This window comes from Dipodomys ordii, unplaced genomic scaffold (assembly GCF_000151885.1).
Source record: "Dipodomys ordii isolate 6190 unplaced genomic scaffold, Dord_2.0 Scaffold133, whole genome shotgun sequence".
NCBI classification, from domain to species: Eukaryota; Metazoa; Chordata; class Mammalia; order Rodentia; family Heteromyidae; genus Dipodomys; species Dipodomys ordii.
This window is the reverse complement of record NW_012267349.1, coordinates 919,296-946,435: the sequence shown is the minus strand read 5'-3', so window position 1 is coordinate 946,435 and position 27,140 is coordinate 919,296. Positions and strand designations below refer to the sequence as shown.

The window sequence follows — 27,140 nt, the reverse complement described above, 5'->3', positions numbered from 1 at the left end:
GAGCTATACAGGCCTTTATCATTGCCTCCACTTGGCTGCCTTCCCCATGAGCCAGAAAGAAAGAGAGCCTTTCTATGGTGCAGAGGAAAGCAAGGAAAGGAGAATTAATCTGAAAGCAAACCAGCACTTACCGGAAGTGAATGTGAGATATGAGGGAGAGGAATCAAAGGTGACTTCAAGTTTCCATGTTTTAAACAGTAACATATATATATATATATATATATATATTTAATATTAGCAGCATAACTAAAGCCCACAAGCATGCTATTAACACATAGTTTGATATACTGTTATAGCTATATGGTAATTGATATATAAGTATCACTGATATATATATATATGTACACACACATATGTATATATATATATATATACACATGCACAAATATATATATATATATATATTATTCTTACTAAGCAAGCATATAGATAGCTGTCATCCTAAAAGGTATGGACAGACAGGAATGGTACGTCCACTTATTATCCCAGCGACTGAGGAGGTGGAGGTCAGGAGGACTTTAGTTCAAAACTGGCCTGGGGAAAAAAAATGAGACCCTTATCTCAATCAATAAAAGTTAGACATGGTGATTCACACTTGTCATCCTAACTACATGATAAATATAAATTAGGAGAGTCACAGTCTGGTCCAGCCTGTACAAAAAAGGTTTTAAGCATAACTGCATAGTAGAGCAGCTTTCTTACAAGGCTCTGAGTTGCACTAAAAGATGCAAAAACAACAACAAAGAAACCCACCAAGGACAATGGCTGTTAAGAAGATCTGAGGTGAGCTCCCCTATGACCCAGCAATCCCTTCTGGGAATTTGCCCAAATGATCACAAACAAGATCATACTAAAGCTACCAGCACAACTATGTTTATTGCAGCATTATTTACCATAGCTAAGATATGGAACCAACACAGATACCCCTCAGTAGATGAATGGATCAAGAAAATGTGGTATATATACACAATGGAATTCTATGCCTCCATCAGAAAGAATGACATTGCCCCATTTATTAGCAAATGGAAAGACTTGGAAAAAATTATATTAAATGAAGTAAGCCAGGCCCAAAGAAACATTAGGTCCCATGGTTTCCCCTATTTGCAATAACTAGTATATGTCTAAGACAAGCAGAAAAGGTCAGATAAGTTGTTGTTAGGTGAAATGAACCCCTAGATAAGTATTCAAATGTTTTTTCTTTCATGTGATTGTCTCTAACATATTTATAAGATTATTTCTTTGTTGCTTTGTATGTCCCTCCCCCACTGTATAATCCCTGCTTTCACTGTATTTGATGTTGGTATAATTTGTGGAGGGGAAGGGCAAAAACAAACCATTTAACTAGGGGTACAGGTAGACCCATTGCAACAATGAGATGTACAAATCGTTATGTCGAAAAAGGAACTTTACAACTTTGGCTGGGGGGGTGGTGGGAAGGGATGGTAAGGGGGAACAAAGGAGGAAGCAACAATGCTTGATAAGAAATGCATTCATTACCTTCCCATGTAATTGTAACCCCTCTGTACCGTATTTTCACAATAAAAAAAAAAGATCTGCGGATGTTTCCAAGTTGAGACTGATCGCTAACCAGTGCCAACTCTGGCATGAGAGGAAGCAGTTGCCCCATGAGTCCCAGGTATTACTTGTATCTGCGCTGAAGCAATGAAGTCCACATTTCAGTGGCAGTATGAGCCAGCCCCTTACTTCCCTCACCTGTCATATCATAAATGGATCTCTTATATTCTTGAGGATGAATTTATCATGAATTTCCTTGAAAAAGCTTAATCTGAGTCCTGAATAAAATGAGTATTCTCAGCCCTTCTCCTTTCACACAAAGTTATAGAGAACCTCTGGATCAGTTCAGCTCCATGAGTTATTTCTTTCTCCTATATACTGAGTGCCCACAGTCTCTGTGACCCTTAGGTTTTTCTGCAGAGGAATTCAGCCAGTTCCTAACTGAGGGGCTGATCTCTGGGTTGGCAGTCTGTTACAAAGTTAATATAGAGAAAGGACTGGTATCCACCCAAATGGAGTGTGGCATTACCCTATAATTACAAGTCTCTGACTTTCTGGATATTTTCCCTTATGCCTCAGTCATCCTGGTGATATGGAGAACTGGCACATGTCAGTGGCCATGGCTAATGCAAACATCTGGAGTTTTTCTTATCTCAGGCAAACCTTTGTTCTAGTGGAGAATTCAGACCAATAGGCTTTGGGAAGTAAAGTTGAGAATCTCTGTGGAATGAAGGTTTTAAAATGAACTCAAGTGCTAGTTCATCTGAGAGCCAAATTTTGTCTGCACACCCCTCAAAATGATTGTATCCCTTCTGCACATTCACACATGCAAGGCAAAGAGCATAGCCATCAGCTTTCTTGTTGTCACTTGGCTTTTATTATGAGAAGTATTTTATCCTCCAAAAAAGGGAAACTTGAGTGATTATCTTTAATATTCTGTTGATCCCTCTGGTGAATATTAATTATTGGTTTAACAATTCCAATAGCAATTTATATGGTTATTACCTAAAAATAAAATATTTGATACTTTTTATCTTTTACTCTCCAGTAGAATAACCAGTTACTGTATTATTCAAATAGGGCTCACTTCCTGCTGTTTTCAATACAATTTTTAATAAATATGTAAATTCTGAAATTAATTTCCAGCATACATTGGAAGCCATGATTTTTTAAATGACAAAAATTTGATGGATTGTAAAATTATCCCTCTTAAAATCATCAGTCACAGTGTGTACCAACCTCTTATAATTTTACAGCTTTTCCGTCATCGTATCTTCTGTTAGGGACTCACTTAAAATTGATTATAAAATGGTCATAACTCATCCACAGATTAATTAGATTTTCTGTTAATATCCCATCATCGTGTGGGATGGGAGCCAATAGTGTTTTGTAGTCAGTGAAGGCTGCAGAAGAGAAAGCCTGATTGCTATTCCCCAGTGACTAGAGTGACAGTGCTAATCACGAATGACACTCCAACCACATACATGGAACATCCTTCACGGTGCTGTTTCTCTCTTCATTGGCTTGCAACAAGAAATCTTTATTGGCCCTGACCAATGGGCCAAAATTCACCCAAGCATTCTTGTGAGAAGTGATTATGTTTTATCCTGTATAAAATGTCTATAACTATCTCAGAAGCATCAGAAATGTGTGTGTGTGCACATGTGCCTGTGTGTATCTGTCTCTTTTACTGTAAGTGTCCATGCTCAGCTGGCTTAGACTTAAACATCTTTTTCTCAGACACTTTCCAGTGGAAATAGCCTTTAGATTAGCTTCTTCACAGTTTGAAGTCCTCCTTTGGTAGCATCTGACACAAATGTTGAAAGCACGTTCGTCAGCAACTTCTTAACACTGATCTAAGGAAAGGTATTTTTCCCTTGTCAATGAAGAGAACTATAGATCTGCATGGCAGAGACATCATCGGCACTGAGTCCAACAGAGAGTTAGCAGTGCACTAATTTAACTAACTGCAACTGTGGGTTTTCAGAGTTGAAGAAAAAGACAGTTACACCACTTCCACCCTCCCTCCTGGCTCAGTACTGAGATGTGAAAAGGATGCCCACTATATGATTCTACCTCTGCCACACTGCAGATTTCCGCACTGAAGTCACAGACCAGGCCACAGACCTCTCAAGATAACCACTGAGTCATCTGGTCCTCCATCCTGGAGGGGACCCTTACTGAAGCCACTTCAGGCCTCTCAACATCTCCCGTCCGCTTTCATAAAATTCACTGTTCTTTAAGGTCATCCCAGTAGTTTCATTCCAGGGCAATTCTGCATTTCCTTTTCCTCATAGTGAGGAAGATATTCTTAATTTTTATTTTCTATTCTCCTTTCACTACTGAGATTCTTTTGTTGGTAATTTTATTTTATTGTTGTTATCTTATGTGGTATACAAAGGTGTTTCAATTCAGTATTATTTATAAGTACAATGTCACCCCGTCCATCATCCTCCCCCATCTTCCCTAACCCCCATTGCTGAGATTTTTTTAAATTTTATTTTATTGTAAAGATGCTGTACCCGAGGGGTTACAGTTACATGAGTAAGGTAATGAGTACCTTTCTTGTCGAACATTGTTACCCCCTCCTTTGTTTTTCCTACTATCTCTTCCTCCCCCACCTCCCTTTATCTTCCCATTGCTAAATACTGCAATCTCCATCTTTGGTGCTCTCATCCCCAACCATGCAGCCTTTGTGCTGACTGTTGTTTCAAGGAGGTTGGTTTATAGTCCCAGAAGTTCCCCTGGAGACTAGTATGTTAATCAAATTTTTCTGAGAAATGAATTCAATTTTCCCATTTACTTACTGAGAAAGTTATTATCTCCCTGGTCTAAACAAAGGAAACCTAAACGTCTTCTGGATGATTCAATATTAACCACCCCTCAGGAAATAAACAAAAGTTCATCAAATAGCTTGTCTTAGAGCTCCATCACTTCCAAAGGCATTAAAGAATATGACAGAGGTAAAAGATTAAGTTACAGAAAAAAAGGACCAGTCAACAATTGCCATTCTTTTCTTGTTCTACTAACATTTATGGATCATCCATGTGCCAAACACATTCCAGGCACTCAAAAAATATGAAGCTAAATAGGCTTATAGTCACTACACAGGAGATGGTGTCATGTGCTGACCGATTTTAGCATAATAGCTAACTATACCTCCAATAATAATCTGAAAATAGATGAAGGGAAGACAGGAGACAGTGGCAAAGGCTTCTGGCCAGGAAACAAATCAGAGATTTTCTTCACCTTGAGTCTCAAGAGATGAATGGGTGATGACCATCCTGAAAGGTTGGGAGGAAGATATTGAATCAGAATACAGCCTGACTTTCTGGGCCCAAAATCCAGCCTGTCGCCATCCCTGGCTGGCTATTTAAGTAATAACCTTGATACCTATCTTCATGTTGCTGACTCTTTTTCAGAATGTTACTGAGAAGCTGTAATCTTATCTGCAAATCCCTGGATCATTTGTATTCTGATTACTTCTGAGATTGCTTTTACTCTTGCCTTCTGTCACTGGGTACTAGTTGGTTTAGCCCCTGGATTCCTGAGCTTCTCTGGGAATAGTAAGTTTTCTTTCTTCTCTACCTCCTCTCTCCTTTCCACAGAGAACTTTGTCTTTGAACTGCCTTTCTGTTTCATCACTAGGGATCTTATACCTTCTCCTAAAGGCATGATCTATGTCTTCAGCCCATATTAGCCAAGACTTAAATACGAGAGCCACAAAAAGAACAGATGACTCTTGCTGCAAGAATCCAACAGCATTCTGCTAGTCAACCCCCAAGCACTTAATCATAGGGAAGTGGCTATGTCAACTGTAGCTCTCCATCTTGTGAAACTAGTTTTAATAGGATGGAAGAAAGGCCCCCTAACACTTTATTGCAATGGGAAGATGGGAATAGGAGGAAGAGAATCCTAACTCCTGGGCCTAGTAATCCAAACTATGTCTTTCTACATGTTAACCAGAGCTTCCTTTCCTTTTGTTAATTTGCTCATGGGTCACAAGGCTAGACACACAATCTACCTGCCACCAGAGAACTGTCTATATCCCACATCACTGAGTAAAGGGCTTATACACCATCCCCAGAATCCTTCCAAGGATGCAGGCCCATGAATCCTGTGGAATGGGGCTGCTAGCCACATTAAGCACAAGAGCTCCTGCCTGTGAGTGTATCAAATTAACAAACATTTCCTTCCATGCAATCTTTTGCTTGAGGAAGGAGAAAGAAACTTTCTCATTATTTATCTTAAGAGTTAGATAGGCCTCCTTTGAGAAGGTCATTGTCTGCTACAGCAAAATAATCGTGGGCAAGCTAGCAAGAGAAAAATTATTTCAAAAAATTATTTCAAAAATTATTTTGCCTTCTGTTCCTGAAATGGACAAAGGCATCTAACAATATGTAAGAGAAAGCAAGGCTTAACCTGTTATATGAAAGGTTACACTTTAAAGGGAAAATAAGTTCAAACATTACATTTTTAACTCACTATAATGTAACAAGGGTCAAAGTGGTCCTTCTGATACCCGTATGGTCCCCTGGAAGGTATTGTACAAGTGGAAGCTCGCCTGCTAGGATTTTCTTATTCTCTCCTTGGCCTAATGAGACTGGAAGAAGTCTTTTTAGGTTCTATTCAAGCAGTAGCTCTTCCCCATTGTCCGTTGGAATGCCAAAACATATGACATTTTTGTGCACCTGTAGGGTCCACCTGACCCCAGAGTGCTCTTATAAGGCCATATCAAATCATACAGCTTTACAGAACAATAGATTTGCTGATTTAGTGGGGCTAAGGTGGATGTTTACTTAGCTGTTTTGGTTATCATCATGAACTAGACCAAAAGGTAGTCTATAATACATTACCTTCAGTACCAAGACACTTAGTATGTTAGATTATTTTTGCATTAAGGTTTGCTTGGCCTAACTGCAAGGCAGAAACTTCAAATGGAGCCGCTTGTCTGATAATGATACAGAAATTTAAAATGAAAACTGGAGAGGCTGGGCGATCAATATGACCTTGACTACTTACAAGCCAAATAACTTATGGAAATAATGTAAAGACCCTGTGAACTCTTATGCCTGACAGAAGGGTTTAAAATAATATTTTAAGAAAATCAAAAGCAAACATCCCCTGGACCTTCTTTACAGATTAGATCTGAAATGAAAAACCCTGAGTTACACAATTAACTATTGATTTTGTTGATCCATATTTAATTCTCACAGCAATTGAGTTGTGTTTACACTGCCATGCAAGGCAGACATCTTTCACTGGGAGCAAGGCACCTTTCACTTTTGTATTAATTTTAAAATTAAATTGTTCTTTGCATGTGAGACAAAATAAAGTATATTTTTATTTTTGTAGATGGATGACTTAAACCTCATAAAGTGTTATTAAGTCTACTGAGAGGGTTCATGAAGAGATTACCTTTCATAATTCAATAGACAGTTTGCCAAGTGAATATACAGTAGTTTCACTCTTGCATAGTTATTTTTTCTCATGTGGTCTCAGCAATCCATAGTCAATCAAGAGTCCAAAAGTATTCAATGGAAAATTCCATAAGTAAACAATTCATATGTTTTAAATGTTCTACCATTCTAAGCAACATGATTAAATATCTTGCTGTTTTAGCCTTTATCCAGCATTACCACACTGTATAAATTATCCATCCATCCGTCACTTTGCCATCTCAGCAGACTGACTGTCATAGTATTGAAGAGCTTGTGCTCAAATCTTACTTAACAAACTAATTCTGATGCAATGCCAGTGTCATGTATCTCCTTTACCTCATCACATAAGTATCATTATCATCTCAGAAGTATGAGTCCAGCACAATAAGATATTTCGAGAGACACAGAACACATTCATACAATTTTATTATAATTGCTGTATTTTATCATCTATCTTTTTTACTGTGCCTAACTATAAATTAAGCTGTATCACAGGTGTCTATACATAGGAAAAGTATAGAATATGCAGAATTCTAACTCTCTATTGTATCAGGCATTCACTGGGGACTTGAAACAAATCTCTTGCCACTCTTCAGATGGCAGCGAGAAGCTGAAAATCACCTGTATGCTAGAATTTTGTTGAGATGGCTATGGTTTTGATTTTCCTATAGTTTATTTTCTTTAGTTGATAGACTCACTAATTTTTGTATGTGTATCGCTTGAATAGTAAATTTTACTGCTGCTTCAATAAATATGATCAGTAGATGCTTACTCTCTTCTTAGAAGCACCAAGGTATATTATCAGATGTCTCCTGTCTGAAGTGGCAAATTAGATGTACTTGAGCACATTTCTTGGGACTAGCTTAGACCAAGCAAGATACTGCTTCAGGCTGCAGGAAGCTCATAAGGAAATAGTGGAGCCAATGCGTTTGGAGGTCTACTCTTTTCAATAATACTTTGCTCTCTGATGAGCCTATTATATTGGCTGTTGCTCCTAGATTTCCACAAAGTGGTAGTGGCTATTATCAAAGCCAAATTCTGACCTGGAGGAACAGGAGAAGATCCAGATAGCTCAGAGCAAAACTGTCCAACCACGGGGGCCATGGAATGTGATTTCATATGTCTCTATCTTAGGAGGAAATTGCTTTCTCCAACAAGACATTTGTTAATCCACAAATTATCCTGGCTCTATATCCTAATCTTGAATCTGAGACCTGCCACTACTAGTATGCACAGGATAGGAAAACGGCTATGTTATTTTCACAAATCAATTAGAGTCTGCGATCTTTATCTATGTCTTTTCATCATGGAAAACAACTGACACTAAATAACATTTTATCAACAACATGAACTATAGAAGGAAATGATTTTGTAGAAACAATTGAATAATTATGACATTGGTGAACCTTTAAGATATCCAAAGACAATGTCAGGATCTTGGAAGCATGAAGAATAAAACTCAACCCATAATTTAAAGATGTTTGAATTTGATAATAAGTAAGACATGGAGCCTGTACAGTAGAAAAGTTGAAGCTCAGGGAACAACAGGTCATTTGGCCATTTATGCCAGAAACCCCAAAGAGAAAGATTCCTGTGAAGAGCTATCATAGAAACAGACCAACACTTAACCAAAAAGGATCAAGTTATAACATGAAGTCACAATTCACACTAATATGAAATTAGAGAAAAGAAATTCCATTTTTAACATACTGAATCTATGAAATAACTACACCTAAAAAATTAAAGAAAGATTAATGTAAATTGTAATTAGTCAACCTATGTAAACATCTGCCTTTGTTATAAACTGAAAAAGAAAACAATAATAATATAATAATAATAGGAACTGAATGCTTTCAGGTATAATGGTAGCATGTTTACCATTTTGATGATGTTGGAGATTTTCATTTGAAAGGAGACTGCCACCCAGAAAAAGTCTAACTTTTTTTTATATTCACCTGATCCCAGAAAAAAATGTATTTTGTTTTTCTTGCAAGAGCAAATCTGTCTCTGAAAAATCAAAGAATAGCTGTATGGTGTTCAAATATTACATGTTCCCCTCATGATATATTTTTCCCTGACAAAATTTGTGTGCTTTTTGTGTCACAAATACACTGATAACTAAACCAAATGTGGCTCAGTTTGTTGGACAGATAGCTATCATGCTTAAAATATAAAAGGAGAGTCAAAGAGAAAAAAATCCTACAAATCTTTGAAATTAAGAAAGTAAGGTATGTTTTGGTTTGTTTTGTTCATAATAGTATCTGTGAATTGCAGACAGAAAAACTTGATATGCTCACTCTTAATAGCTAGAATTAATAGTCTAATGCCAAAATGAACAAATTTAGAAATTTACAGCTTAGGACTTGTTTGATTCCTATTCCCAGATAAAAGTTTTGATTGATATTACTATGCCAGAAGAAAGAAAGACATCTCACAACACAAAGAAGCATGCTTTTCCCAGGTAGGCCACTTAGACAAGCTGATATGAATGGGCTGGCTTGTTTTGCAAATTCCAGATCACTAAAAAGTAATGCATGCTTTATATATTTGCTTTGGGAGAAACATCAATCAAGTCTGTTAAGTTGCTAAAGGTGACCAGCCTATATTCTAAATTAGGTTTGCAGATCTGTCTACCCATGTAAAACAAAAATACAAGTTTTGTGATAGGCATTTCCATTGATGGCACTAATGTCACAGTTTGCAGAAGTAACAAATGACATTAGTATAATCATACTAAATTCCCCCTCAGTTTATCATTATATAACTTTCATCTTCCCAAATACCTTTTGTTATTATAAGAAACATTTGTAATTTTTTTTTTGGGTCCGGTCATGGGGGCTGAACTCTGGGCCTGGGTGCTGTCCCTCAGCTCTTCAGCTCAAGGCTAGCGCTCTACCACTTGAGCCACAGTGCCACCTCCAGCTTTTTTCTTTTAGCTTATGTGGTGCTGAGGAATTGAACCCTGGGCCTCAGGCATGCAAGGCAAGCACTCTACCACTGAGCCTCCTTCCCAGCCCACATTTGTAATTTTTAATAAGTTTTTTATTGTGAAAATACTGTACAGAGGGGTTACAGTTACATGAGCAAGGTAATGAGTACATTTCTTATCAAGCATTGTTGCCTCCTCCTTTGTTTTACCCTTACCATCCCTTCCCTCCCACTTCTACAACTACACCCCCGCCCTAAATTGTAAAGTTCGATGTTCAATAGTGCCTTGTACATCTCATTGTTACAATGGGTCAACCTGTATCCATATTTAAACATTTTCTTTTTATGTTTTGTTTTTCCTCTCCTGTGAGAGACATGGAGCCATATCTCCCCCTCGCCCTTTTTTATAAATCTGAGAATGATTGAAAAGTTATCAGCAAAACTACTTTTTTTCTTCTATGCTTTTTTTGGTCTCTACATGTCTTTGTATCTGTTATTTATGTCTGAAGCTCATTCTTCTTTCCACAAAGTGTACTACCTCCTAGCAATCCTAACTGCTTACTGACCTTCTCTTTGTTTTCTTTTTTGTATTTTATACTCAGAAAGCAAACTCATTTTCCCTACCCACTCTGGGTTTGGGGGTTCTGGCAGAGGTCACTGAAAGCCATTGATCATGATTAACGACAGAGCTGTAGTTAATATAGTCATAAAAGCACACTCAACTGAAAATTGCTCTTTCACGGAATAAAACCAGTTTGCCTTGGAGATACTGAAGTATCTCTAAAACCTCAGTGTGGGAACAGAATTTATCAGGATACATCACATTCATAAACTGCTTTGTTAAATTGCAACTCCTTTGTACAATTCCCTTAAAGATAATTTTTTTTTAAAAGGAAAGGAAAGGAAACAGAGTCCCCAAGTGCCGAGTCACATCTCTGTCGTGTAGATGAGTGGAGAGAGTGGTTGACATTTATTTTTTCAGAAGGGCAAGAGAAGAATAATGTATCCAATTGAGTTAAGAGAGGAAACTGAACTTTCAAGAGCAAGTAATTATACAAGTTGGAATCTGACCAGGTTAACAATGTTAACACTACAACTCTTGAAAACAAAGAGGAACAGTCTCTAGAGCTCTATGTTTATGTCTTATATGGAAAGTAACCCTGGCAGCCAAGAATGCACTAAAAGATGGCATTTAGAAAGATACTAGTGAGCAAAGAGAAAGGACTTTAGCTGCATTTTCCCCTTGATGTTGGCCTGTCATTTTAAAATACACTAAGATATACACAGTCTCTGACTAAGATCCTGGATTAAATACCTCTTCTCTGTCCCCAAAACTCTGCCTGAAGTTTGCTCACCCCAATGCCCAAGGTTTGCTTACCACAAAATGAATGTAATAAGGGCTGGGAAGGTGGCTCAGTGGTAGCGCGCTTGCCTTGCATGCATGAGGCCCTGGGTTCAATTCCTCAGCACCACATAAGTAGAAAAAAAAGCCGGAAGTGGCGCTGTGGCTCAAGTGGTAGAGCGCTAGCCTTGAGCTGAAGAGCTGAGGGACAGCGCCCAGGCCCAGAATTCAGGCCCACAACTGGACTCCCCCCTCCCCCCAAAAAATGAATGTAGTAAATCACACCTTCAACTTTAACCCAAAGTCCTGACTTAGTTAGGCTGTCTCCTGTATTTGACTTACCTGCTTCCAAAAAGAAGCTGTCCTTTTATTCCACATCTTCCTATGTCTTTGTTCCAGGGAAAGCTTCTCTGCCTAACCCAATGCACTTCATTACCCAAGTTTTCCCACATCTTCTTGGCCTGAATGTGTCTGTGACTGTTTAAAGTCTACATCTTAGCTAATAAAAGGTGTTGGTGAGAGGTGCTATGATGTACCTTACCAATTTGGAGTATGTCCTTCCAGGTAAAAAGACAAGCCTAAAATAATACTCTAGATCTGGTATGTCAAAGGTCCCCAGTTCCTTTCTCCTTGGGAAAAGAGGAAAGATTCATTTAAAGTTCAGAGAGGGAACTGGCAATTAATGCATGGACTACATCCAGATCTGCCCATATCTCTGTGGAGTGGAGCTGGGTATGAAAAGCATGCATTCTATTCTGTCTGTGCTGTACGTATTATAGGAAGGTATTCTTGCTTCCCAGCCCAGGGCTGCCAGTTACTAAGCGTGTCAATTTCTTGCAGACACTGTTAGGAAACCTGGTGCTTAGAGTTGAAGCATTCACAGTACTAAAGCTAATATTTCATCCTCCTTCCAGCCTTTGTCTTTTGTTTTTCAACTCATCGAAAAGTAGGCTAGGGAGCAAGAATGTTAGGCTTGGTTATTGCACCCTCTCAGCTGCAATATTAGATGCATAGCAGATACCCAATTAAGAAAAATGTTAGAGTTTCAGAGCTTTATAGAGTGGCAAGTTTGAAAAAAAGTAAACTTTAAAGAGACTAAGTATCAGAGGAGTTACACAGCTAATTAGCACAATGCCAGGCATTGTATACTAGTTTTCAAATCAAATACCTGGTAGCTAATGTCTCAAGTTCTATACTCAGGCTGCTTCTACACACATCCTGACTTCTTAACCTATTAGCCATGTGTATGTGAACAAGTACTTAGACCTCTTTATCTGCATTTTCCTATTTGGGTAATGGGCATTAAAGTTGCACTCTCTTATGAGGTTGGAATAGCATTAAATGAGATAATTCACCCAATACCTGACACACAGTCAAAACCTTTATAAGTATGGTTAGTTTTCCACCTCATGTTCTTGAAATGAAACACTATAGCAATAAAGAATGAAGAAGTACAGTGTTGGTTAAGATTCTTGTTTGTATTAATTTGTACAAAGACCTGGAGTCTTTGTGTTAGTGCCCAGCTGAAGGTTAAGGCTGGATTCAAATTTCCCAAAAATATTTCATTCTCTTCCTGATATTTTACAGTGACATTAACTGTTGGTCAGGTATATAATCAACTTTTAAGATAAAATCGGTAGATGGCTACTTGCTTGAAATTGTGAAAGAGAAAATCTGTACAATGGCTGTAACCCTATAGCAGAGACTGGAAAGATCAGAGTTCAAGGCCAGCCCAGGTCCTGCCCAAACTAGCAGAGCAAAATGCCACATGCCTGTCATCCCAGATATACTGGAAATATAAGTAGGAAGATCACAGACTGGAAGAAATAATGAAAGCTAAAAGGGCTGGAGGTGTGGCTTCAGTGGTAGAGTACCTTGCCAGGCAATTGCAAAGCCCTGAGTTCAAGCCCAAGTGCCACCACAAAAGTAAGGAAAGAGAGAGAGGGCAGGGAAGAGATTGCCTTCATTAAAAAAAAAATTGTTGTACCATAGTTGTTGTTTGTGTCTGTCCTAATTTGGGATAGGAGTTTCTCGCTCAACACATATAACATACATGATATAAGAAACCAAAAGTTATGTGGATGTTTTCACAGTTAATCAGTTAATCATGTCAGTTTTCTTTTTTTTCTATTAATGTTTTTTTATTGTAAAAATACCATACAGAGGGGTTACAATTACATGGGCAAGGTAATGAGTACATTTCTTATCAAGCATTGTTGCCTCCTCCTTTGTTTCCCCTTCCCATCCTTGTCCTCCCATCACCCACCCCCAGCCCCTGCCAAAGTTGTAAAGTTCATTTTTCAACATATCAGCTGTGTGTTCTTCTACCTTCCTCATGGCAAAAGCCCAGAATCCTCTAATTAACTTTTCCTTAGAATACTACTCTAGGGAAATCTCTCTTCCATGGTTATTGTTGACTGAAAAAAAATATATGAGCTTCTAAAAATCAGATAACTAAACATCCGGTTCCAATTTCACTTGAATTTGTATGAATCACAAATTCTAAAAATACTCCACGTAAGATATGGCTGACTCTGGCCTCTGTTACCTTCCAGGCTGATGTAAGAACACAATGAGATCATAGATTGGGAAGTGATAATGATTTATAATCCTGACAGCTGCCAGTGCCTCACATCTGTATTCCTTGCTATTCAGGATGCTGAGACCTGGAGGATCAAGATTCAAAGCCAGCCCAGACAGAAAAGTTTGAAAGACTCCATCTCCAATTAATCAGCAAAATGCCAGACCGGAGGTACAGAGCAGTGGTAGAACACCATCTGGGAGCTGAGAGTCTCTGAGAGTCTCTGCTCCAGGCTCTGAGTTTAAGTCCCCCCCCCCCACACACAAAACCTATATCTGGATAAGGAGCCAATACTTCCTTCAGTCTGGTTTGATTTCTAAGAAATTCTAGGGGTGTGCGTGTCACTGTCTTTATGATAAGTCTGTCTATTACAGAATCTATAAGGAGAAGAGATAGACTCTCTTGGCAGAGCTATGTTAGATGGTGTCTTATTAGAATGACCTCTTTCTTTTTTTTAACCATATATCTTTATCCCACTTTTCTTTCAAAACTTTTTCAACTGCACCCTTCTGTATGAAACTACCTCTGAGAATCCTAAGCACAAGTGCATTTTCACAAAGGTGATTACAGAGTATGTTTTTGGTTGATTGATTGGTAACAAGGTATTAAATTGGTTAGAATTAATTCTCAAGAGATTTCTGGAGAATACATCATTACATTTGGCTGGGATTATTGCTAATAATTCATTTTTATGATTAAAGGCAGGAAAATGCTGTCAGAATTGTAAAGCTACTTATTTTAAACTTGAAAACTACATTCTCATTTTGCCTGCTCTGTCTTTTGTTCCCCAGTACAATCAAAAGCCTCACCAAAGAGTCATCCATACAACTGTTGCCACCTATAGGTGACAAGTGTAGTATATTAATGTTAATGAAATTTGGATAAAGCACAACATACGAAGGGAATGTCCATGTTTTTTAAAACCTACACAATTCTTGTCAAACATGAATTTTTGCTTGGGTTTCCATTACTGCCGTTTTGCTTCTATCATATTCGTTTTGGATGTTATCTTCACAGATACTAGTGACTGATGTTTTCAAGTGCTTTTCCAAGATAAAGAGTTTAGGTTCCACAAGCAGATTACCTGGGTCCAAGTGCAAGCAGCACCATGGGTTTCCAGGCTGCAGGACCAGGCTCCACCTTCCTCAAGCTTCCATGGCCTGTCAATGTAGATGCTAATGGTACCCACTCCGTAGAAGTGACATGAGGGGTAAAGCAGCCAATCCCTGCGAAGTGCTTAGCAGAGTGTCTGCCTCTGAACTGACACTCAGTAGAAGGGAAATTGTTACTACCATGATCAGTTTGCAAAGCACTTTTACAGGTAGTCACTGTACAGTGATGTGCATTACTTGGTTATCTTCTGCCAAATAAATCATTAATACATTATCATTTGACCTCAGTCCTCCTTATATTTAAATTTAAAGGCACCCCAAGTCCAAAAGCCTCTCAGTATCTGGAAAGACCAAGTTGTGGCTAATTGAACATGTTCCTTGGCGGCAGCAGGGCAAAGAAACTGCCTTAATGCTGTGATTCTTTGCTCATCAGAACACTGGAGAAGCCCAAGCCAGCCCTCAAGAGTCCTCTGGTACTAATGGAGGTTTCCATTGAGATGATAATGACAATTGAGCAATGGGTTACTCCTTTATGGGAAAAGGAAATGGAAGGGTCCACAAATAGGATACTAGAGAGAGAGAGACAGAGACAGAGAGACAGAGGGAAGAAACATGATTCCTAGTAAATAAACTCAGACAATATCAAGATTACAATTTGATACCCCTGCTGGGATTTTTTATTTTTTGTGGTTGTTGTTATCTTGGTTGAATATGTGACAGAAATTAAAAATTGGGGCATTTTTTCAATGTAAACCAATATTTCATGGATTTATTTTCTCATCTTTGAAATCCAAAGATCTAGACCCACATTTCAGCTCAGCAGCAATAGCTAGACCTACATAGCTGCATCTGCCTTTATCACAACCTGGGCCTCTGGGGAGCCATCTTCAGCACTCCAAGGTCCAGTGGATTCTTCTCATCATCATTTGCATAGAGGTTGTTCTTAGAGCTAAGAAGTATTTCTGCTTTCACACCAAAACTTGTAAACATGAAAGGAAGCTTGAGAAGGCCAGGTTTTTCTTACAATGGTCCTTCATTTCCATAACATTCTTGGACAGGGTCAGTCTTTATTACATGTGACAGACAAAACCGACCTTTCTAAAGGTTTCAAGCATTAGAGGTTGGAACCCTTAGAAAATAGGATGCCCTGCCCATAAACAGTGGGAGTTTACATGGTAATTCTTTCCTCAGTCCATCTGCACTAACTGAATCATACTTTGTAACTGCCTGGTGTTTTGTTTGTTTGTTTTTTTCTCTCCCAAACTGCAAATTCTTTTAGATCAGTGATCCTCTGTCTAGTAGGTTTCAGAATTGCTCTGTGATCTTGTTTAAAAGAAACCTCTGGGCCCCAAAGTCTCTCATGTCACACTTGTGGTGGAGACCAAAGACCTGCATTTCCTGGTGCAGATACACTTTTAGAACCACGGATCTAATAATCCTCATTTGCATTTCTTGAGCAACACCTAGTAGTAAGTGCCTTAAGGTACTATGTTTCTAAGATTTTCTTTAATGCTGAAATAACAATATGTTTTATCATCATTTATACCTGAAGAAGTTGTGGGCACTGAACCAAGGAAAGAGCCAAGCTGGTAAGGAAGCCCATGTGTCATTTTCCAGGGTCTCTGCTATCCCTTTTGAACTCAGTTCTTTGAGCATTGAATCCTTAGCAACAAATCCTCCCATCTGCCTTTTAATAGCTTATGTAACAAGGGTTTGCTGAGTGAATTTGTGATCTATATAGACCTTCAGAAGTAGAAAAGAAAAATGCTTGTAGTTCTTGTATGAAGAATAAGACATCCAAGGAAGGAGAAAGCATCCTTGTATATCCATTATTTACCTAAACGTAAATGTAAATGTATATACAATATTTACATTAAACCTTTTTGTAAAAAAATGTATTTAGTTTCTCTGAAGTATTTCCAGCTCCATGTATTTTTAATATCGTGCTATATAATTCTTTGAAAAAGAAAATAAAGCTTAAAACTTGGCACAGCACACAGAAAAGGGCTCCTGCATAAAGTAATATCTAATTATGAAATCACTTTTCTGTGCTCAGCTAGGAAGTCTGTGGCTCAGGCCCCCTATAGTTTCAATGTAGCCATTTGAGATTGGAAATGAGCTCCCTGAGTAATGCGGCTCCACGTTAATGGTATAATGAAATAAGCACTAGTTCAAGGATGATTTTCAAATATTCCTGTAGAATTATACCATTCCCCATAGCAGAGAAAACTGCCCATATCTGCTTTTGGGACACTGAACCATTTGCTTCCATCTCTTTTTTCTTTCTGTTGACTGTTCTGCATAGGAATTCTGTTTGTTCCCATAGAGGTCAGTTTTCTCACTGCACCTTTCCAATTCTTACATGACCATATGAGGAATGGGCCTAGTAGGGAAAGAGAATTGTGTATGTCAGAAGCTGTTTGGTATGTTCTTCAAATGGAACATTTAGGTAGCAAAATGTAAATCAAACAAACACAATGTTTTGTCCTTTACAGCAGAAGGCATTGTGTAGTGGAAAAATTAAGAGTGTAGAGGCAGCCAGGCTGAAATTCCGATCTTGTTCTCTACCATGTTCAGGGAAATCTTGAATGAGTAGCTATGCCATTCGAGTCTTGCTTTGTCATTTTTACAACTGGTCAAAGTAGGCACCAGTGGTGCATGCCTGTAATCCTAGCTACTCAGAAGGCTGATACCTGAGGATCGTGATTTGAATCCAGCTGGGGGCAGAAAAGCCTGTAAGATTCTTATCTCCAACTAACCATCAAAAAAGTTGGAAGTGGAGAAGTGGCTTAGATGATAGAGCACCACCATTGATCAAAAGAAGACAAGTGAGAGCACAAGTCACTGAGTTCATCCAAAATAAGAGGGGGACCAACAGGTAGAATACTATATGTACTGACAGTATGGTATTCTTTTGTGCACTGTAGTGGGTGTAATTCGTGATATTATATATTTCAAAATAACCAGAACAAAGGATTGTGAATATTTTCAGCACAAAGAAACGATGGGTGTTTGACACAACAGATAGGCTAAATACTCTGTTGCAATAGATCATTGTCCATTATCTACCTGGATGGGAACATACATTGTACCGTGTACAGATGTGGAATTATTATGTGCCAATTAACATAAGATAAAACTTAAAACTAGATAACACATGGGCTAAAAAAAGAACATGAAACAAGATGTTTTAACTTAAAGAGGCATGAAAAGGCTGACAGGGAAAAATCTGTTAAATGTCTTTTATCTAGTGGAGGCTTAAGAAATGTAGCTATTATTATCAACTGTAAGACCCTATTCTTGCTTCTTCCTTGTGTTTGAGGGAACTTTTTCTTGAAAAAGAAAAGATGAGAGATGTTTGTAAAGGCCTTAACCCCTCCATGCTTTTCATCATTACTTGCATCTGAGTTCCTTTGTCTTCACCCCAACCCACCTCAGCAGCCAGTGGAGCAACTGAGTCTATTCATGTTCACATTGCTTACTTGCCTGTGGATGTGATTATGACTGATAGATCTCATAAAGTCCTAGAGAGTGCTACTAACATCTTATAATTCATCTGGTATTGCTAGGACCTCCTGGAAGAGTTAGAAAAGAGGGGTTCCTGAACTGCAGACCTGTGACTATGATTTTTACACCCTTGGATCTTCTGTAGGCCTGAAGGCCTCTTTCAAATGCCTTAATTCCTATGAAGCAACAAAATGCAAACATAATAATGGTTCTGACAAATTTGCCACATACATTTTATACCAGTATAAGAAAATTTATGCCCAGGGAAGCGGGGATTTCTATAACTTCTGGTTGAAACTCAATCACTATCCCCTTTTAGAAAAAGGGCAACTAATAGTTAGGAAGAAAGCAGAGGAGCTGGAAAGTTTGATTAAGAAAAAAATGAACATTACCTGAAAAAATTTTAAATGGATCCATTTTAAATGAAAGTAAATGGCATTTAACTGATTTGCAAATTGGGATTTCTGTATCTCAGTAAAATGATTATAGCCTTGATTTATCCCTAAAATTAGCTTTATTATTACCTTTAATTATACTAGAAGATTGTTAAGCATTTGTAAGTTCCCTCTATCCCTTTAAACTGTACCGATCAGACAATAATCAAATATCAGATAGGGTAACTTGATTTTCTAAAGAAATATGTTTCTAATATTTTTCTCTTTTATTACAGAAATTGAAAACAGTTGAAGAAACAAAAGAAGATCCTGAAGATAGATTATCTAAAATTTCCCTGGAGTCATTCAATAAATTCAACAGCACTACTGTGATTCTATTAGAAAAAGAGAACTCTCTGAACAAGGCTGAAGGAGAAAAAGAAGAAAAAGAAAAAAATGAAGAAGCATCTCTGAGTAGCTCAGATAGGCCTGGAGTCGATAATTTGGAATCCTTGAGTGATTCTTTATATGATAGCTTCTCTTCTTGTGCAAGTCAAGGTTCAAATGATGTGTAAAGAACTTTGCTGCTTAGTGAGACCTGGGAAGAGTACACTTAAAAAAAATAAAGCAATGATAAGGATGTAGAAAGGATAAACATTAATGTACAAATGCCAGTCAAGTTCACAGTAGGTAATGTACTACCGCTTATTCCTTTGACAGGGCAATAAAAACTAACTCCAGCTGGGTTGCTGTCTCATGCCTGTAATCCTAGCTACTCAGGAGTCTCAGTTGGAGGCCAACGCAAACAGAAAAGATTTGCTAGTTTCCATATCTAAAAATAATAGCAAAAATATAAAAAAAAAAAAGCTGGGTGCCGGTGGCTCACAACTGTAATCCTAGCTACTCAGGAGGCTGAGATCTGAGGATCATGGTTCAAAGCCAGCCTGGATAGGAAAGTCCATGAAACTCTTATCTCCAATAAACCACCAGAAAACCTGAAGTGGCGCTGTAGCTCAAGTGATAGAGCGCTAGCCTTGAGCTGAAGAGCTGAGGGACAGCACTCAGGCCCAGAGTTCAAGTCCCATGACTGACAAAATAAATACATACATACATACATACATACATACATACATACATAAATGGCTGGAGGCATGGCTCCAGGGATAAAGCACCAGCCTAGCAAGCAGGAGGCTCTGAGTTCAAATCATGATACTGCTAAAAACTACTCCAAAAGGATTGACTCCATTTGTTGTATTTCAAGGGGATAAAAAGTAAACATGATACAGAATTCTTAATTTTTGCACTTTTTGAATACTTGTACAGAAGTTGTAAATTTTTTGAAGAGAAATTATATTTGTAGGGGCAAATGATAGCAATAAATGGAATCAGTGCCATGCTCTTGAAATAATGTACTAAGACCTAGAAATTGATAATATATTTTTAAAAGTTTCACCTGAGATTTGTGAAGTTCACTATCCCAGTCCTCAGATGATTTGTGAGTGCACTCTAAATTTAAAAATAAGAAAAAGGAAAAAATAAGAAAAAAGAAAACAATGAGAGATTGCCATGATCTCCACCTTAGTCTCCTTTTGATAGAAAATTTAATTCAAAAATTTGCTAGAGATTCAATAGATAGCAATAAATGTAATTCTACTTTTCTAGAAAAAAATCAAGCTGAAGTATGGATGCTGATTAGAAGTTATAGTGAATCCAGACCCAACTCAATCCTGGTTCCAATAGCAAGTTCCCCTCTCAAACATTTCCTTCATCCTCCTCTCCTTAGGGTTTGTCTGTGATTCTGAATACTATTTGTTGATTTTTATCTTTTTATTAAAATCTGGGTACTCTAGAAATGAAAGCGGATTCCTATTTGCTCTGTCCACTTTTTAAAAAAATAAAATGGTTGGTGCTATAATAATTTCTTACTTTTTAATATCCTTTTTTCTACAAAGACTGTTTATATGTAAGGATAAATTCTATTTTAAAGGCTATGTGTATTTTTTCTAGATGTGAACTATTTATAATTGCTTTTGTACAGAAGCTGTAAACTAGTCATAATAGAACTATTTTTAGGATGTATATGGTTAGTTTAGCACACAATTGTCCCTTTAAAGAGTATTGTATAATCAGTGTTATTTCGTTCATTTGTGCAATGTGTTACGTTTGAATTTTGTTATCTTAAATGAAAATTATGTAAAGTGTCCTTGTCTTTCAGACTTTTAAAAATCCTTTTTCTTTTTTCCTGAATAAAAGTCCTATCACAACTGCTCTCTATGAAAACTGAAAAGGACTTCTTTGAGGACTTTTTGCTCACTAGGTTATTTCAACTGTGACTCATATGTACTCCAAGGAGGGATTTCCGAAGGCATAAACTGGCCCTTTTGCTCCCAAAGTAGCAATTCAGCCAATGGTAAAAGCAGAGTCTACAGACAAGGGAGAAATGGTCAAAGCATTTCAGTCTCCCCAAGGGGTTAACCAACTAGAAAAGAAAGGAAAAGGTGGGGGAGGGGGACAAAAGGCAGAAGGGAGAAGGAGCCCTAGGCTGAGAGGAAACGATTCGTCTGCAGAGGAATTACAAGAAAGTCACTGACGCTCATTTCCAGACCTGCTCAGCTGGCAGGATGGGAAAATAAATGAACTGCGCCCCAGCTTGAGAGCTTCCCCCGCGAGGAGGCTGGAGAAGAGGGGTTAGAGCTTACTTATGAGGCTATTTCTACTGAAATGTGTGCTCCCTCGAGACTTGAAATAAAGGGGTGGGAACGGGCGGGGACTGGGGGCGGGGGTACCTTCCAGCTCCGGCCAGGCAAGCCTGCTCCGCACCACCTGCTGCAGTGCTCCGCCAGGAAGGCGCAAATCACACCGGCGAATACACAAGGTGGGTCATCTGTAATGGACTGAAAGAAGAAAAATAAGGGTAGAATGGGATGGAGGAGGCGGATGCAGCCAAGGGGCAGCCGGGCAAGGATAGTGGCACCTTATGGAGTGGGTATTCATAACTTATGGCTATGGGGAGCCGAATGGAGTCTCTGGTTGGAGGAAGAAGGAGAGAAACCCTCTTGTTTGCTGTCGGATTTGATTTCCAGCCGGAGCTTATCAGGGTGGTATTCCTGGTGGCTTTCCGCTGGGCCGGGCCACCCCGGCAGCGGGCAGTGTCGGTGCCACGTACCCGCCAGCCATGCGCGCGCGGGCTGGCGACAAAAAGACAGACAGCCAGGGCCAGCGCGTCCGTCAGGGCAGGATCCCCACCGCACTTTCACCCATCCAGCCCTAACCAGTAACCACCGGTGGTGAGCCTCTCCCAAGAAGTAGAAGCGGCACAACTGCGCTAGACACCCCAGGGAGCCGGGGGTGGGGGCATTTCCCCCAACACTCCATCCCTCCAGATCGACTCCCCAGAAGCGGTCGATCCGGCCGGGGAGAGCGCGGGGGGGGGGGGCGACCTGGACCTGGTCTCTGGGGTACTGGAGAGAGCCTGGGACCCAGAGGGAGCTCGCCCGTGCGCACCGAGGCCCCGAATCCGTGCGGGGCTGGTCCCCGCGGCACCTGCTGCGCCCTCCGCACCCGTCTTCCCCCACTTCACATCTCTCAGCCCCTGAAAACTACACCCGCCTCCCCGCGCTGCCCTCGGCGCCCCCTTCCCTAGAACGTGCAGAGGCGGGAGATAAGGGCGGCAGGAAGGAGGTGGGGACACAGAGAGACAGTCCCAGCCTCCCCTGCCCGCCACCCCCACCCAACTCGACAGCCGTCACGTGGTGCCTGGAGTGGGGGGAGAAGGGGGGGAGCAGAGGAGAGACTTTTTTTGGAGGGGGGTGCTTCGGAGCGCCAGTAGTTCTTCAGTCTAAGCCACCAACTCCGGAGGTGCCAAGCTCGGCCCGGGAGCGCCAGCCAGAGCCGTGGGGACCCCGGCGCGGAGAGCCCCGGCGCGGGCGATGCGGGCGCCGCGGGCGACACCTGCGGCTCCCCTCGGTGGCGGCCGTCGCTCGGGCGGCAGCAGCGCGGGCCCCGGCAGTACCAGCGGCCACGGTGACCGCGGCGCGGGCGTCCTCCGCGGCAGGCCGCCGCCTCTGATGCTCCCGCCCGCCCGCTCCCGGCACCGCGGCTCCGGGAGGATGTGGGTCCTCGGCATCGCGGCAACTTTTTGCGGATTGTGCTTGCTTCCAGGTAAGGAGACCACCGAGGCCGGCAGCCCCGCCGAGCGCTCCCAGCCCAGCGATCCGCCACCCACCGGCCCCTCTCCTCCCCCCGCCCTCACCCCATCCCACCCCCAGGGCGCCCACCTCCGGGCGGGCGCGGCTTGGGGCTGCCCCGCGGGAGTTGAGCGGCGGGGCGAGTGGTGGCCCGAGGCGCGCAAAACTGGGAAAGTCTCCAAGTCCCTCGCTGCTGGACTTGGGGACTGTTGGATTCGCGGGACTCCCAGCGCTGGCTGCCCAGGGTACAGTTGGGAGAAATCGCGGACAGGGGTTGGCTGGGGGAGAGGGAAGGTGTAGGTCATGGAGAGGGTCTGGGGGAAGATACGAAGGGGTGACCTCTCCCCGAACCGCAGCCAAGTTGTCAAGTGTCTTGCAACCCGTGGGAGTGGCGCCGCCGACAGGTGAGCGACGCGCTCGCGGAGCTGGCTGGTGCCGGGCTGCGCCGGGGCTGTGTCCCTGCTGCGATCCGCGTGAGCCACGCAGGGGACACGCCGGGGACAACAGCCAGGTCTAGATAGTGCCTCCGAGGATGCCGGTGTCTGACTCCCTCTCTGACTCTTTGCGGACTGAGCTCTGCAGAGCTGGGACTCGGACCGCGAACCCTTGCCAACGATTGTCCCCCCCACCCAAACAAAAGCCCCGGGGACCCGGGGGGCTGCGGTGTGGCTCACAAGCCGAGATCTTCACGTCCCCTCCGACCCGCGGCGGCCGTCCCCTCCGACGCCGTTAGAAGGGTCGGCGAACCCCGAAGTCTTGGGGCGCAGGGGCGCTTGGCGACCCGAGCCTCCTCCCGCGTTCCCCCGTGGTCGCTCAGGAAACAGCGCCGGAACGCTGGCTGCAGAAATTAAGTAAAACCCAAAAGGCGTCGGCAAATGTAATCATGAATGGTGCCAAAATAGTAATTAAGTAATTTGTAACCAATTAGCAATTAAGCAAATCCTTTGGCATAGACCGGAGCTGACGCGGGCTTCCGGAACGACTTGGTTCTCGGGTCTGAACCTCTCTGTCCTCCTTTCAACTTCTTGGGAATGACCGCCCGTGGTGGTGCCGGGGCACTCCGAGTCTGGAGCAAGGATTTAGGGAGTCGTGGGGCAACGTTCCTCTCAATCCTCTGTAGGACCCGGGGTGCCCGCGCCGCCCTCTTCCGGCTTCAGCCACATCCAGCTCTACGGGAGACCTCGAAGGGCAGAGCTGACACATCCCCGAGGCCCTGAGCCCAGGCTTTCCCGGAGCAGGAGTGGGCTTGCTCTGCGGGCGGGATCTGACCACCCGGACCCCATCTGTCCTTGCAGGCTTTGCGTTGCAAATCCAGTGCTACCAGTGTGAAGAATTCCAGCTGAACAACGACTGCTCCTCCCCTGAGTTCATCGTGAATTGTACGGTGAACGTTCAAGACATGTGTCAGAAAGAAGTTATGGAGCAAAGCGCGGGTAAGAGCCTGGCACCTCTTCCAGTCCTCCCTTCAGCTAGCCTAGGCAGCGAGCGTGAGAGTGAAGGACCATTAAATTACAGAAAAGGGGGTGACTGATTTAATGTGTGTGTGTGTCATTGCGCGCGCTCGCGTGCGCGCACACACACACACACACACACACACACACATTGGTTATCACAGATTTACAATGCTAGGAAAATGAAGAGTTCGGAGTTACCTTAATCTCATTAGAGTTAATTACCAGGGTTTCTACCCCAAGGGATTTGGGAGGGAAAGTACATTTAAATCAGTGCCTCTCCTCTTTATATTTACTCCCTTCTCCTCCCTGTGCTAAAAGCTGATCAGTGGGTGGAAAAATATATGAATAACCAGCCCTGGCTTGGGCAACTAGACAGTAGCTGTGAGGGATGTCAGCCTGAAATATGGAGCTAGTTGAAGTTCCCAGAGGTCAGAGTTTGAAAAATGTGTTTTGTCATCGAGCCACACCATATTTCTTTGAAGAACACTATAGGATCTTTATTTAATTTTAGAACTAATGCATCAAATTCCAGGCACAAATTGCCAAGATCTTTCAAAGGAATGTTGTTCTCAGCCCTACAGGCTCAGCTGCTGGCTGGCTCACAGACACTGAGCATTATGCAGGGGACATGGGGTGGAGGGGAGAGAATTCTCACTCTAATTTAAAGTCTTTTTTGGATTCCCCAGTGCCATCTTTCCCAATAATCTTAGTAAAACTCAAAGTCCCCCAAAACATCATGGAACTTTGAGGGAACATAAAGGAAGGTGTTGCTTTAATTTCAAGGTCAAATCATAGGGTCATCGCCATGGAAAGACTGTTGAAAAGATGGGAAATAGCATCACGTAATAAATGATACTGAATGAGCCGAATCCATACTACTCTAGTTAGGGAACTAACTGCTCCCAGAGCCCCAGAGTGAAGTGATTAGAACTGTTACATGATTCCTTTAAACCACTGGCAAGCCATGCAAAGCTAGTTTTAAAGGCAGCACCTTTGGAAAGTACTTTGCCCTAGAGAAAGGCCTGAGGATGTTGCTAACCACAGGGTTACTGGAGAAACTTATTAGCTAGAGAGATGGGGACTTCTCTCATAGCATTCATCTCTGTGTTATGAAGTGGTGTGCATATGGTTTTATAAGCTGTTCTTCATAGGTGATTATTGTCCAGGGTATGGATTTTTTCTACCAAATTGCTCTCCTAGGAAATATGAGATGTAATTGCTTTGAAGAATAACTTGTCCCAAGAAAAGTAGCAAGCATTATTTTGGTATATGAGATTCAATCTCATTTTAAAAAAGCAGAACAAAACTAAGCTTGATGATGAGGCTTTAGCTCAGAGTGATATAGACAGTTTTGACAAGTGGTTTCTTTTGTAGTTGTATTTCACTCCTGCACTTTTCCTGGGCTTTTCCTGACCTTTTGAGTATTTGCAGTTCTTTCTCCACAATAGTTTAGAGCTAGAATACTGAAGGCCACAGCTTACCCAGTTATCATGTTTTATAACCTAAGATGTGGTTGAGGAAAAGATATGAGCTGAATTCGAGTCCAAAGGGGTACTCTCTCTGAGAGACATGTCTTTTCCCCTTTGTACTTGCCTTTGATGAATACTGTATACTCGATTTTCAAAGTGCTATTTTACATTTTGATTAATTCTCTACTGAAAATCATATTATAAAACCAATATATAAAGGCAAAGCAGACATTATAATTCCCATTTACCACAGACAACTTCATCACAGAGAATTCCTAGGTACCTGGCCTGAGGTTGGTTGCTTCCTATTAATGTAGTTAAGTTGGGTGCTTTGTCTCCAAAACCATGTTTCTCCCACCACAGGCAAAAAATGGTAAGACTAAAGCATAATCCAGTCTTAAACTTGAAGAATTAAAAACAGGAGCAATGGATGAACACAAATGAAAAATCAGTTATGAGCAAGAGCACAGGTCTAGCCATATGCAAAATATTCTAAACCTAAATCCAGTAGAAACCAGCCAACCAAATTTATTTCTGTACTTGAGAGCCATGTCTAAGCTCTGATACTTCCAATGCCCTTTCATGTTTATGTAATTGCTACAGACTAGTCTGTTTACTTTGGATGATAGGAACAGAAAGCAAATCTGAAACTGATTATGACCACAATGTGGCATAATCATTGCAATACTAATGGCTAACTTTTGTCATGTGCGCTGTGCATCTAGCTCTTCCTTCATCAAGTTATCTGTAGTGTCTCATGAAATCTGGTAGAATTTTCCTCATGCCACAACCAGTCAGTATTTAAGTCCATGGCATAAGCCAACTCTGCCTTTCTGAAGAAAGTAATGCCTGTTAAATGATACCATTAGAATCAAAGTTGGAATTGAATCAAAGTCAGAATCTTAGTGCTTTGGAGCTGAAATGGCTCACCGAATCCTTCTTAAGGTACATTTTACCGTCTTCCTGGAATTTGGTTGATTCCACATGCCTGGGCCCACACTGAAGAAACTAACTTCATAAGTCTGTGTTATATCGGCCATGGCTTTTATAAACTCCCCAAGTAACTCTGGGGTGCTCCAAGTTGAGATTGCTGATCTGGACCAAGCTTTCTTAATAAAAGAGGATCCAAACTATTTCTAAGAGAAACTGGAAATCTGCTTTCCAAGCCAATACCTGTGCCACCTGCCATCATCTCACAGACTAAAATGCATCACCAAGTTTACCTGAAAA

General features: G+C 41.1%; 2 protein-coding genes across 2 annotated transcripts in view; both read left to right on the top strand.

Moving 5' to 3' along the window:
* Nckap5 (NCK-associated protein 5) overlaps positions 1-19,550 on the top strand; it is an 824,710-nt gene extending 805,160 nt beyond the window's left edge. Inside the window, exon 16 of the mRNA XM_013030807.1 lies at positions 19,097-19,550. Coding sequence (XP_012886261.1) covers positions 19,097-19,375 — 279 coding nt within the window. The 3' untranslated portion in view covers positions 19,376-19,550. The remainder of the gene's footprint in view (positions 1-19,096) is intronic.
* Positions 19,551-22,885: 3,335 nt separating this feature from the next.
* Lypd1 (LY6/PLAUR domain containing 1) overlaps positions 22,886-27,140 on the top strand; it is a 33,477-nt gene continuing 29,222 nt past the window's right edge. The window contains exons 1-2 of the mRNA XM_013030811.1: positions 22,886-22,961; positions 24,283-24,420. Coding sequence (XP_012886265.1) covers positions 22,910-22,961; positions 24,283-24,420 — 190 coding nt within the window. The 5' untranslated portion in view covers positions 22,886-22,909. The remainder of the gene's footprint in view (positions 22,962-24,282; positions 24,421-27,140) is intronic.